This window comes from Schistocerca piceifrons, chromosome 3 (genome assembly GCF_021461385.2).
Source record: "Schistocerca piceifrons isolate TAMUIC-IGC-003096 chromosome 3, iqSchPice1.1, whole genome shotgun sequence".
Lineage (NCBI taxonomy): Eukaryota > Metazoa > Arthropoda > Insecta > Orthoptera > Acrididae > Schistocerca > Schistocerca piceifrons.
The window spans coordinates 119,084,599-119,097,990 of NC_060140.1; the positions used below are offsets into that span (position 1 = coordinate 119,084,599).

At 44.0% G+C, this 13,392-nt stretch overlaps 1 protein-coding gene across 1 annotated transcript in view; it reads right to left on the bottom strand.

Moving 5' to 3' along the window:
* Window positions 1-1,018: 1,018 nt before the first annotated feature.
* Window positions 1,019-13,392, bottom strand: part of LOC124788444 (carcinine transporter-like) — a 41,133-nt gene continuing 28,759 nt past the window's right edge. Inside the window, exon 5 of the mRNA XM_047255716.1 lies at window positions 1,019-1,219. Coding sequence (XP_047111672.1) covers window positions 1,019-1,219 — 201 coding nt within the window. The remainder of the gene's footprint in view (window positions 1,220-13,392) is intronic.

The window sequence follows — 13,392 nt, forward strand, 5'->3', positions numbered from 1 at the left end:
GAGTACAGATTGTGTAACCATTTAGTCTCTGAATGTGAAGTTCGCCGCACGGGATTAGCCTAGCGGTCTTACGCGCTGCAGTCATGGACTGTGCGGCTGGTCCCGGCGGAGGTTCGAGTCCTCCCTACGGCATGGGTGTGTGTGTTTGTCCTTAGGATAATTTAGGGTAAGTAGTGTGTAATCTTAGAGACTGATGACCTTAGCAGTTAAGTCCCATAAGATTTCACACACATTTGAACATTTGTGAAGTTCATTTATGAGAAAATGGCACGTAAAAAAGAGATATTTTACTAACACAAGATTCTATACAGGAAGCACTGTCAGAACGACCCAATTGTGGAAGTGATGGAAGTCACTCTCGTGATGGAAGTGATTCTGAAGCTGATGATACTGCAGCGTTTATGAACAATGGCGAAGTGCATCAGACTGCCGACTGACGAAGAAAATCCAGTCGTCACAGTGAGAGTGGCTATTGCTGGAACACAGTTGTCCCTAATAGTTCAGGCCTCCCATTTGCCGATATCATTGTAGTCCATATTCCAAAAATGTGGAAATAATGAATTAACACATTAATGAATAACTGAGAATACCTCAACGTTTCGTGTAATATGTGCAGTTCATTAAATGAATATCGTCAACATCTAACTGAACTGCAAATAAAGTCTTTAGATCGGGATCAATTTCAGGTTTCTTCCCTGAAAAGTTTCTATGAATGTTTTTACTTAGTCTCGAATTTCAGATTTGTTAATAATAATACCGACTGAAAAAGTACAAGAGAGAGGTAAAATAAAATGAGTTTAGTAAGTCAGAGCCGAATTTCATTACAAAATATTATATTTTCAAGCATTTCACCTGCAAATCATTAAGGGTTACTGCGACCTTGGTGCGTACTTCGTGCAACAATTTACAATATGTACAATACTAGAGTTAAAGCTTTTTTCCCACTTCAGTAGACAAGTTATTCTTCAGTTTGAAGTATGTAAGACAAAATGGGAGACTGGACCGTAACTGAGGGCGCCTATTGTCCCTGAACGTATGACGGCGGGGCGATGAGTCTCCAGCTCCAATAGGGACGCCCTCTGCCAAACTCGGCGGCGTCTTGCAGAGACTCCGGCAGCCTCTGCAGCGCAGTTTCCGGCAGGAACGACACCGACAGCGCTCCCAGCAGGTGCATCGCTGACAAGATGGCGAACGGCAGCCTACGGTCCACCGAGCCTCCCTGTAACAGATGGTACACGACATGAGACACTGGGCGGTGGAGCATGGAAAATACAGAAATAAATAACGAAGAACAACATTTGGAGATGAAAATGAGATTATACGACACGTGATGTGGTAGGACAAAAATTATCGTTTAGGTTGCTATTCACACCTGGCATTTTGAAACCACTTCACTGTACCATGTATCTGTCAACGCTACTGACACACCCAGAAAGGAAGTTTCACCCTGCAGCAGTATGGGAGCTGTTGTAGAACTTCATGGCTGACTGGAACTCTGTGCCTGACCAAGACTCGAATCTGGCAGCCTCGTGTTTAGCGAGCGAGTGCTCTAACAACTGAGCCACCCGAGACGAGGTACTGGCGGAAGCTAACCTGAGAGTACGGACCGTGAGGCGTGTTCTGATAGCTGAGTTGGTAGAGCACTTGCTTTCAAAATACAGAGGTCCCACACTGGAGTCCCAACAAGGCACAAACTGTTAATCTACCAGGAAGTTTCTATATTGACACACATAAGTTACTGATTAAAGTCTTCTTACTGGCTATTTCTACGTAGTTCGAGCTAGTTTCAGCACAGTCATAACCGGATGGATATCAATGTTCACGTGATTGAAAAAAGGTAAAGTTGTTAGAAAGTGACAAGTGTGAGAAACACTAACGATTTCCAGTTTCACAGTAGACTAGCACCACCAAATTTCTCTGCACTCTCCACATAACAAACCAGCTTGTTACAATACGGTATTTCAATCCTGCGGAAGTAGCATTATCTGCATTTCCGCCAGATACATCAGTTATGAACAATGAAAGCTTGTGTGCACGTGTAAGCTTAACATACAAAAAAAGAGATGAGACAGTAGACGGAGATATTATTTTCGTGATTCAGACCAGACACCATACGATATATCCTTGATTGAGAGAGACAAGTTCCAGTGAAAAACGGATCAAAAAATTGATAACACTGATGATTCCCCTCCCTTAGATAAGTGTACCTACCACCTGTTCGAGGAAGGTAGCTACATTCTCTTCTCAGTGATAGCAGTAAAATTCGAACTCCGTTTTTTTGTATGAAGGGAAAAAACTTCTACAAGTCCTGTGCTGTACGATGATATTCAGCCTTGGAAATGATTACATCAGAAAGGCGATGAAAGCGCTCTGTTCAGTCACTGAAAAGCAAAGACAAGTATTAGAAAGCTTTAAACAGAAAAATACTTTTTCGTTAAGTATTTTTGAGGAGCATTCTAAAATACACTGCTATTCAGTAAAACTGCAACACCTTGGAGGACCCTTGCAACAAATATCAATCGGTCAAGAAGTGTGCTACATTCTTGGATGTGCAAATGATTAGCATTTCAGTGCAAAACAGTGTATATGAGTAGCGCTCTCTATATTCTGTATATAGAGAAAGATTACCCAACGGATTTTTTATTAAGACACAGCATGTGAATGGTTATTGTTTTCTAAGAAGATCGTTTTTTGTGTTCGTGTAAAGAGGTTGTCCATCTGCACCTGTCTATGTGTGAGATCAGCGGAAAAACAATGTTTCTGCTCGCATTGGTCGGGGTCTTACAATTGTCGCGCGAATATCTCATTTATGTGTTCAGCAGGACCATGAACTACGCAGTGCAGGATCTCAATAGCCCACGCGACTAGCGCCTGAGAGGACAGAAGTATTGTTCACTCAGAGGTGCAGCATCGTACAGCCACATCATATATCTTAAGTCAGGAACTTTGTTTGGAACTAGTCAGGTATCCACATGGACAGTGCAGTGACATCTGAAGTGCCACATATTCTCAGCACTGTGACCATTGTAGCAGCTTCCCTTGAAGCATCAGCACATACGTGCCAGCAGAGATGCACTCAGTGATGACATTGGATGCAGAAGCGGTTTAATGTCGTTTTCTCAGACAAGTCCCAGAACTGTGAATAGCTTGATGGACACATCCATGTGTTGAGGTTGCAAGGAAAATGAACATTGCTAGACTGATTTCACCAATGTCGTGAGAGGTGTTATTTTGTGGACTGTCATGGGGTGCACAACTTGATCACCCCTGGTCAACTTAGCGGGTACTACGGACAGCAGGGGCATAATTAGGTCGTATGTTAGGTTGGTGGGAGTGCCCTGTAATAGAGGTCTCCGTGGAATTATCTGTCAACAAGGTAACACAATATAGCTTACTGACTGTCCTGTCCTGTCCTGAACTAGCCTCAAACAGGAGGTGGTCGACAGCAACCCTGTCCAGCACATTCTCCAGAATGAACTGGAAATTATCTGGTGGTGGGTTGTCGAGAGCCTGGCATGCCACGACACCCAAAGCACTACCTCTTGTTTCCATTATTTTCTGCGGCTTGTGAGCGATTACAAGTTTCCAGTAGCTTTGGAAATATGTGTAAACTTGGCTGGAAGTGCCTAGGTGCCCTGATTCTCATATACTGGATGGATAAAACCTAGGTAATTTGCACGCCATGTGTTACGCTACCTCAGGTACACAGCTTCTAACAGTAATACTCCTCTTACTGCGTCGAACTTCAACATAATGCTATGGCGTAAAGCCAAGCGCTGGCACGCCATTTGGAAACTAGAGAGCAGAGAGGGTTGTGAAGAAGACGTCAGCCAACTGCACGCTGACCGACCCCTCTCCAGGACGACAACGCGACAGCAGTGGCCTCTATGCAAAGAGAACGTAAGCGCCACGCTGACAAGCCGTGGTCCACTTCTACAGCAGCATCACGATTAGGCACTTCAGCACCAGCGACTTAGGAATTGTACGGGGTGTTCAAAATGTCTCTCTGTCGTACCGTATGATTGTTAGCCGCGCGTACCGTATGATTGTTCGCCTGCCTGAGTTACTTCCCTTCTAATGAACTCTCCCAACATTCCACTGTTTCGCTTATCTCAGCCAGCGTCAGCAGTCTCGTTGGTGTGTGTCGTTACGTGTTGACGTGAACGTTTAAGGTTTAAGTTTAGCTCGCGTTTCAGTGTCACTGCTTGCTGACGTTTTTGGTGATAGCATAATTTCACAGGGACTTTGGCCTCCACGATCGCCTGACCTAACACGATCTGACTTTTTCTTCTGGGGTGCAGCGAAAGCAACTCTCTCTAAAAACCTTCCGAAATCCATCGATGAACTGAAAACTGCAATATCCACTTTCTTTGCTTCTGTTACAGAAGAAATGTTACAGCTTGAGTTTGGAAGCATCATTAGATGCATTGAATTGTGTGTTCAGCGACAGGGGGGGGGGGGGGGGGCACTTTCAACATTTAGTGTGAAAATTTCTAAGTAAAAATGAATATTTAATAAATTAATAACTTGTATTTAACTGAGTTTCATTTCGGTATATTCACTGCGGCATACGTCACGCGCGGCTGACAATCATACGGCACTGCGGAGAGACTTTTTGAGCACCCCATATATACTGAACGACATCGTTTATTTTGTCTGTCGCCCTTTTTTTGCGACACATCTGGTCAACACCAAGAGAAGTATTGTAATCATTTCATTTTGTAATGTTATTAATTAATGCGATTTGCTTGAATTGTTGTCCAGTTTTTGACGAGTAAGCAGGATTTAACACATAATATTGTACCCCATAACTAGCAGATTATGACAGCATTTTCTTTTAAATTCGATCAGTAACTATATGAAACATCTCAACTGGAGCAACAGAGCCCGTTACGTTAGTATTAAGTGCACCTGGCACCTTAACATGTGGACAGCGTCTAGTCTTTCTGCGCCGGCCGGCGTGGCCGAGCGGTTCTAGGCGCTTCAGTCTGGAACCGCGCCACCGCTATGGTCACAAGTTCGAATCCTGCCTCGGGCATGGATGTGTGTGATGTCCTTAGGCTAGTTAGGTTTAAGTAGTTCTAAGTTCTAGGGGACTGATGACCTTAGATGTTAAGTCCCATAGTGCTCAGAGCCAATAGTCTTTCTGCTGTTTCACGCTGCCACAGGAACACTCAGAGCAGAAAATACCTTCTGCTTTTATTTATTTTCCCTTGCACAGTCCGTTTAGTTTCTCACTTTACCAGTTGAGTGATTAAATTCGACTGTTGTGAATTTGTCCCCCCTATTGCCAAAACTCTTACAGAGTGTTGAAATGGTAGTCCCAACTTAACTTGTAGATGGGCAGTGCTGAAACAAGAGAGGATGATCAGTCACCTGGGGTGAGCGTCTATTTTTACGTGGCTCAAATGAACAAATGGTCAGAGGGGCCAACTCTCTCCGCCGCACACAGACTGGATGCTCTCAGGCAGTGGACCTGCAAGTTACTGCTTCACGGGGCTTCGTTAGGTAAGGACGCTTTCGATTAAGCTTTCCTCTGGTATCATGAACAAAGATATTTTGTTGTTTTAATTTAAGTTGACGTTTCAGATAGATTATTCACTTATATGCTTATTTGTTTATCTTGAGGATGTCAGGGAAATGTTTAAAAATCCTTTATTATTCCTAACTTTCTTGCGTAAAATCACGTGTTGATTGTAGCTTTGAGTTGTCTGCTTTATGGTTCAAATGGCTCTGAGCACTATGAGACTTAACATCTGAGGTCATCAGTCCCCTAGACTTAGAACTACTTAAACCTAACTAACCTAAGGACATCCTTACACCCATGCCCGAGGCAGGATGCGATCTGCGACCGTAGCAGCAGCACGGTTACGGGCTGAAGCGCCGAGAACCGCTCGGCCAGAGCGGCCGGCTCAGCTTCATGTTATTAAGGAATCCATTAAACTTGTGCTCTCAGGAGTATAATGTTAAAGTATCATTGTCAGACCTCTCTTTTCTTCCCATTTCTATATTTTCTCTGCCTCTTGCATAAACTGAAAGATCGATTCTAATTGTGCACTTCCAGTAACGCCCCAGAACTAGACGCCTGTGACTCGACTGCCTGCGAAATCGGACTGTTACTTTCCCTGACTTTTCGGTTTTAAACAACATGCATTACCTGACACCTCGGCATCGTTTTCACTTTCATTTCCTGAGTGAACTGAACCCTCATCAGAGGAGTGTTCTGCATTTTACATTTGAGTCCTGTTTGGAGAGTGAGTTAAATGAACTTCATCCACCCTCCTACCTCGTTCTGCATCAATGACTGGCTCGTGTTCCATTTTGGACGACAACGGTGTGCAACCTTTCTCACACACACACGAGCTTCGCTTCTCGTAAACATTCAAATCAATTGCTGCTTCCGCAAGCTTCCGACTCAAATGCATTGCGCGCCACAACTATAGTCAGGTCTCTTTCAAAAAATGCACAGATTTAAGCCTAAGCCCATGAAATAAAAACTATTCTAAAATGTTTTACACATCCCTATAAACAAATATGCTCCACAAAAGCTTGCACAATGAGTTAGCAGCGGCGCAACATCGGACAAGAAGTGACGCAGAAGTTACAGACAAGACACAATTAAATGCAAAATAAATGACACATACAGTACATACACTGAAACAAAATGACTGAAACATACTACAAATAGGTGAGATACAACGCAAAACGTCAAAACCGTGTCTAAAAGTTCACAGTGCGCCATAGTCCCACTTTGAAGAAAAGAAAAATACGATCCTGTTCCACAAGGTTACTAACTAATTTTGTACGATTGCATTCTGAATTGCTGGTGTATCTATGTATCACCACAACAAAATAAAAACAGTGAATGGCTGCGGTAGTATGAATGAGAACAGTGGCGTTTTTAAGTTTACAGCCGGCCTGTGTGGCCGAGCAGTTCTAGGCACTTCAGTCCGGAACCGCGCTGATGCTACGGTCGCATGTTCGAATCCTGCCTCGGGCTTGGATGTGTGTTATGTCCTTAGGTTTAAGTAGTTCTAAGTCTAGGGGACTGATGACCTCAGATGTTAAGATCCATAGTGCTTAGAGTCATTTTTTTTCCTTGTAGCCAATACAGACACAGTACCGGGGTTCCCACACTGGGAGAGGAAACCTCTGCTTTGCATATCCTGTCTCAAAAAAGAAAATTTCAGAATAGCTAGGCGTCGTTCTCACAGTAAGCATGGCTATGTTTCGGCAGGAAAGGTCTACCTAAATGGGACCGCAGTCCCTCACTTACGAAAAGATCTAATCTTTCCACGCCGACCATTTCCACCTTCCTAAAAGAAGGTTGTTAAGCTCTCTAGACAGTCGTGCCTGTGTAACATATGTATATATTATTTTTGTAGTTCTCTAAAAGAACCTGGCGACTTCGTGGTGTCAGCGGAGTTACAGTCTTGCCTCCACGAAACATGTGCACCTGACGCTCTGATCGTATTGTCCCAGTTTCTAACATGAGAGTGCTTATAGTTTTACAACCGTCCCACCGTTTTTACAAAACCCCAGATTACAGCAGGCTCCCTTAAATGGCTTCCTCCACCCGCTCTCCACCATCTGGCTGCCTTCGCGACGGAATCTTACCTGGCCCAGGTAAAACGTTTTGCGAGCTGGCGCTCTCCTCCTCTGATCCTGTGGGAAGAGTGGAGTGACAGGGCCCGAGGTCCCTCTGCAGGCACAATTCATAGGGACACTTTTACTTCATCCTAGGAACAAGAACACGTGGCATGTTAACCTCACTCACACTGCTACGTTCTGTTCCAATTTTGTTTTGATATTTTATGATGTTGTGATGTTTTATGATGATTCTTGTATACACATAATATTGCTGACGTGTGAAGGTTAGGTTAAGAACCCTGCCATCTTCCGTGAGGGCCATTCTTAATCAAGTGATGTTTACTTCATTTTGCAAACTAAAATTGTTTACATTTAAATAATAAGTATATTGAGCGAATTCACATACGTTCTCCACTCCCACGGAAGGAGGAAGAGCGTAAAGGACGAGCCAGACAGCAGGGGATTTTACTTTATTGTATGGGCTTCCAAGCGATATCTTCATTTTTCCGTTACGGCCAAGCCATGGCCGGCAGTGTTAGCTGCCTGTAAATTCTTTCGTCCTATGGTCTAGTAACAGGAAGTCAGCACTGAGGAAGGGCACCATGATCACGCGCCTCCCTCGTGTGCTTGCGAGGTAACGCCGCCCCAGGCGTCGCTTAGCAGGTAGCACTCTGGAAAGTTCCATTGCCGCCCCCGCAGGTTTCTTGGTCCCTACCAATCAGGGCGGAGGAAGCCGCGTGGTGCGTCGAATACACCCGGCAACCCGTCGCCGGGCCTGCGATCTCTTGTCTTCTCGCTCTCTTGTACGCACGCCCTGTGGCAGTGAACATCTCCCGCTTCTCCCGGTGCTGCGGCGCCGGGGACTTAGTTTTTCGTAGCCAGTATGCCGGTCTGACTGGCCCGATTGGCAGACGCCAACTTCGGTTAGCTTCGCGAACTATGTGTAGCTAAACTATACTCTCTGGCTCACCCTCACCTCTCTAGGCCCATGTGACCCCTTTTTGACATGCTTTCGCCAATAAATGGCCTCTGTCTAAATTTTGTACTATCCATTTCATACTGCCCACCGCCCACCCATACGCCCATCCTGTACACTTGCACAGACAGGTTGCTGGACGCAACATTCATGCCCCAAAATCAATCTTTCTCCCTGTTCTGCATCGTCTCAACTATGACCTCTGTGGTACAAGTTCTCTACAGGCTACACATGCAGTTCTAAGAACAATTTCCTCAAAATCTCGACATGTAAACAGTTCATAAGCCACACGTACCAAATGTAGTATTGGGAAACATAGAGATTGTATGACTATTAATCTCACTGACAGTGTTGTTTAAGTGAGAGAGTGGCTTGCCACATTTCGTGTGTATTTGCAATGTGTTGCTGTCAACTGTTATTCATGAGTAGTGTTCTAACTAATGTGGTTTCACAGAGTTTGATGCAGTTGTATTTGTGACAGCGTGATTAAAGACTGGTCTTCAGTGGATCATGTGGCCACGATTTAACGGTTATTGATCTGTGACCCAGCTTAAATTACAGAACTTGAAGTCCTGATTATAATGAATACTAGCATGATTATGGAATTTTTATTTGTTTCATGCATTTTGAATCAACTGGACGTAGCGTAAATTTTTGCTTCCAGCCAGTCATGTGATCTTCACTTAAACATTCTTGATCAATGTGATAGCTCAAATGACAGAACTCAAACTTCTAATTATAATGAAAGCTCACATGTATGTGAAGTTTCTGTTGGTTTCAGAGATTTTGAATTCAGCAGACTTTGCGTAATATCTGGCATTCAGCGAATCACATGGCCTTTGCCTGAAGATTCTTCATCTGTGGCATAGCTCAATTCATAGAACTAAAATCCGCGAATTTAAATAATAATTTTGTGCAGTTCGAATTTCTGTTTAATTCAGGGTCCTTAATCTACTGGCCGTATGACGAATTTCGGCCCAAAACTGGCTTAGCCGGCCGGGGTGGCCGAGCGGTTGTAGGCGCTACAGTGTGGAACCGCGCGACCGCTACGGCGCAGGTTCGAACCCTGCCTCGGGTATGTATATGTGTGATGTCCTTATGTTAGTTAGGTTTAAGTAGTTCTAAATTCTAGGGGACTGATGACCTCAGAAGTTAACTCCCATACTGCTCAGAGCCATTTGAACCTAAACTAGCTTATGTTGGTTGAACCTGCTCGCTGATGCGTTGTAATACAAATAATGCCCGACAATGATTATTTCGAATACAACAGCAACATATATATTTTGGAAATTTCTTTTAGATACCGACTTCTACATATTTCTAAACAGTCGCAGACATTCTTCATCTCATCAGTTACATGCTCCCCTCCCCCAACTCTTACACTCACACTCCGAGTCCCAGTAAGCTAGTACGTGGCAGAAGTGATGTTGTTGGGATCACGCATGATTCAGTACATGAGTAAGTGACGATTTTCCATTGCCATTTCCTTTATGCCGTTGCCATCCTAAAACATCGTGTTATGTTTAACAATAATGAAATTTCGGGAATACATTTGTCTATGTAGCATTTTTGAGTGATTAACACTGCAGGATCACAGGTTAACGTACGCGCGAGGCAGCTCATTCAAACGTGAAATGCTGATACATTAATGACAGGTGTAACCGCCAGAATGTTGCATGCAAAAGACATGCATTATGTTGTTCACGTGCCAGATTTCAGTCTGTGGGCTAGAATTCCATGCCTGTTGCACTTGTTTGGTCAGTAGAGGGACGGTTAACGCTGTTACTGGATGACGCTACAGTAGTCGTCTGGTGATGTCCAAATGTGCTCCACTGGAGATAGATCTGGTGATCGAGCAGGCCATGCCACTCGTCGACACCCTGTAGAGCATGTTCGGTTATAACAGTGGTATGTGAGAGAGCGTTATGCCGTTGGAAAACATCTGCTGGAATGCTGTTCATGAATTGCAGCACTACAGGACGGATCACCAGATTGACATGAAGATTTGCAGTCAGGGTGCACGGGGCTCACACGTGAGTTCTTCTGCTGTCACACGAGATCGCACCACAGAGCACAACTCCAGGTGTAGATGCAGACACACTGTATGCAGGTTCTCAACTGGCCTCCTACTCAACACACAGCGAGGCAGAAACAGAAGATTCATCAGAAAACACAACAAAACTCCGCCCTGTCCTTGAATGGGCTCTCGCTTCACACCACACGGTGGTTTGGGGTCAGTGAAATGCGCGCTACAGGGCATCTGTCTCGGAACTGCCATTGAAGGAAGCGATTTGTAAGAGTTTGTTGTGCCATTGAGGTGCCAACTGCTGCTCAAAATGCTGATGTAGATGCAGTTACGATGAACCCGAGCAATAAGCCGAATACGATGGTCTTCCCTCTCGGTAGTGCCAAGTGTCCGTTTGCACTCTGGTGGTATTGAAATCATGTACAGTGGCTGCATTCCTGTCAGGTCTTTCTGCGTATCCTAGAAGGAATACACAGCTTCTCGTAGCCCTGTTACGCCACCTCGCTGAAACTCATCGCTTTAGAGGCAGGTTTGGACTCATATTAACCCGCCACGTCCAGTGTCACAGGTAGCTAACACTCGTGACCGTTACAGCGTGAGTTTAACGGAAACCTGATTTGCATCGTCATAGCAGTGCTAATAGCGCCACTATTCTGTAACTAGTGCGAAATATGAATTGACATCATCTACAGATGCAGAAACAAGACCCAGATTTCATCTGTGTCTCGTAACTCCTTCTTGGTGTTGGGATTTTTTTCTGTCAGTGTATTTCATAAACTACGGTTCATTAATGGTTATTAGTTCTTTCGTTGTGTGAATATATGGTGGTATTCCTGTCATGTTTTGCGGTTGAAGCAGCTCATTTAGTGCTTAATAGATATGCTTGTTATTTATCGCATTATAGTAATCTATAATCGGTCCCCCAAATGGAAGTTATTTGAGACCCAAGTAAAAATATTAAACTGAAATTTAGATGTATCCTGAGTTATGGAAATGATGGTTTCGTAAAGAGAAATTTGACAAACAAACATTGTATTGCATTGCTCATGACGTCAGCTTGTATACTCCGACATACCTATCACACATACAGAACGCATTAATGCTAGTTATCCGAAGCATATAAAACGCAGAAAATATCTTCTTACTTCTTGAACCAATTCTTCTGTCTGAAGGTAGCTTACCCGATGGGCAATCAAAGCTGGGAATATGATGTGCACGAACGAAATTCGATCGACCCCATGTGGTGCTAACGCACGACATAAGACAACGACAATTACAAGTTTTCACTCAATCGCCTTTCATGTGGCGAGGGCGCCAGGGTAGTTCTTACTTTGAAAGCTTCCGGCTAACGGTTGAGTGGTAGGGTTTGTAGCAACAATTTACCCTTCAGTTTCAGAAATCATACATTACTGTTTGTTCGGTATAGCCTAACAGATTTACTTCGATGTTTGAGAAATGTACTGGTGGATGTTGGTTTTGTACTTTTGGGGTTTTTCTTTGCTTTCGTTTCGGTGCCTAGAGGGTTCACATATAATATGTAGTGGAAATGAGCATTTGGGGTCATTGGCCGGAAGGCCCCTTACAGGGCAGGTCTGGCCGCCTTGGTGCAGGTCTTGTTACATTTGACGCCATATTGGGCGACCTGCGCGCCGGATGGGGATGAAATGATGATGAAGAAAACACAACACCCAGTCCCTGGGCGAAGAAAACCCCGACCTCGCCGGGAATCGAACCCAGGCTCGTAGGACGGCAATCCGTCACGCTGACCACTCAGCTATCGGGGCGGACATAATATGTGATAATGAACGTGCGTGTGAAATAAGTAGAAGGTTTTTTGCATTTTCTGAATGTAGTAAAAACGAGAAGTGTTTTCTCTTAAAGTGAAATCTGTGCAGTTAATCGCGCAGTACAGCTTTCGCAAAGATGGTAGGAACGACTGTGACATCTTGTGATGACTGCCGAATAACTGTGTCTGTGTACCGATAGTGACTCAGACCATAGGCAGCCCTTTGCTGCAAGTGACAGCTAATAAGTGCACTCACTCCTGAGGTTCAAACAAAACCAAGTATAAATAAATCAGCGCAGCCGTGAGGCTCTGCTGCACCTGCAGTGAACGAGTGATGGTTACATCTCAAGTTACCACCTTGCTTGTAACCCTTCAGTAAGATCATGAAGGAATTAAGGAATCAGGTAAGTTATGCCAGGTTTATCACTCGTAGCATCATAGACCTCGGATGTCTACTTAAAGACTTCCAAAGTATCATAAATGAGCTACATCACAGATCCATAGGATTAGCTCCCGTATTAGTTTGGAAATATAAGTTATTTGCCAACAGAAGTTGGGGATTGGTCAGTTTTCTACCTGGTGAAGAGAGGAGGCGAAAGGTCGTTGTTCGACTTGCGATTGAAACTGTTCTCAAAGAGTCAGAGAAGGGAAGATTACGAAATAAAGGTTCGGTTTCGAAAAAGGAACTAAGAGTCAGACAAAAGGTTTCATTGAGAATACACTGACTGTCATAGACACAGAAATTTGTATCACATAAGTTTTCCATGAAAGAAGGTTGCATACGTGGAAGAGACCTGGAGACACTAGAAGGTTTCACATAGATTATGTACTAGTAATACCGAGTTTTAGGAACTTCGTTTTAAATTGTAAGACATTTCCTGGGGCAGATGTAGTCTCTGACGACAATTTATTGAATAAACCGTAGATTAAAACTGAAGAAACTGCCAAAAGGTAGGAATTGAAGGAGATGGGACCTGGATAAGGTGAAAGAACCAGAAGTTGTAGAGAGACCAT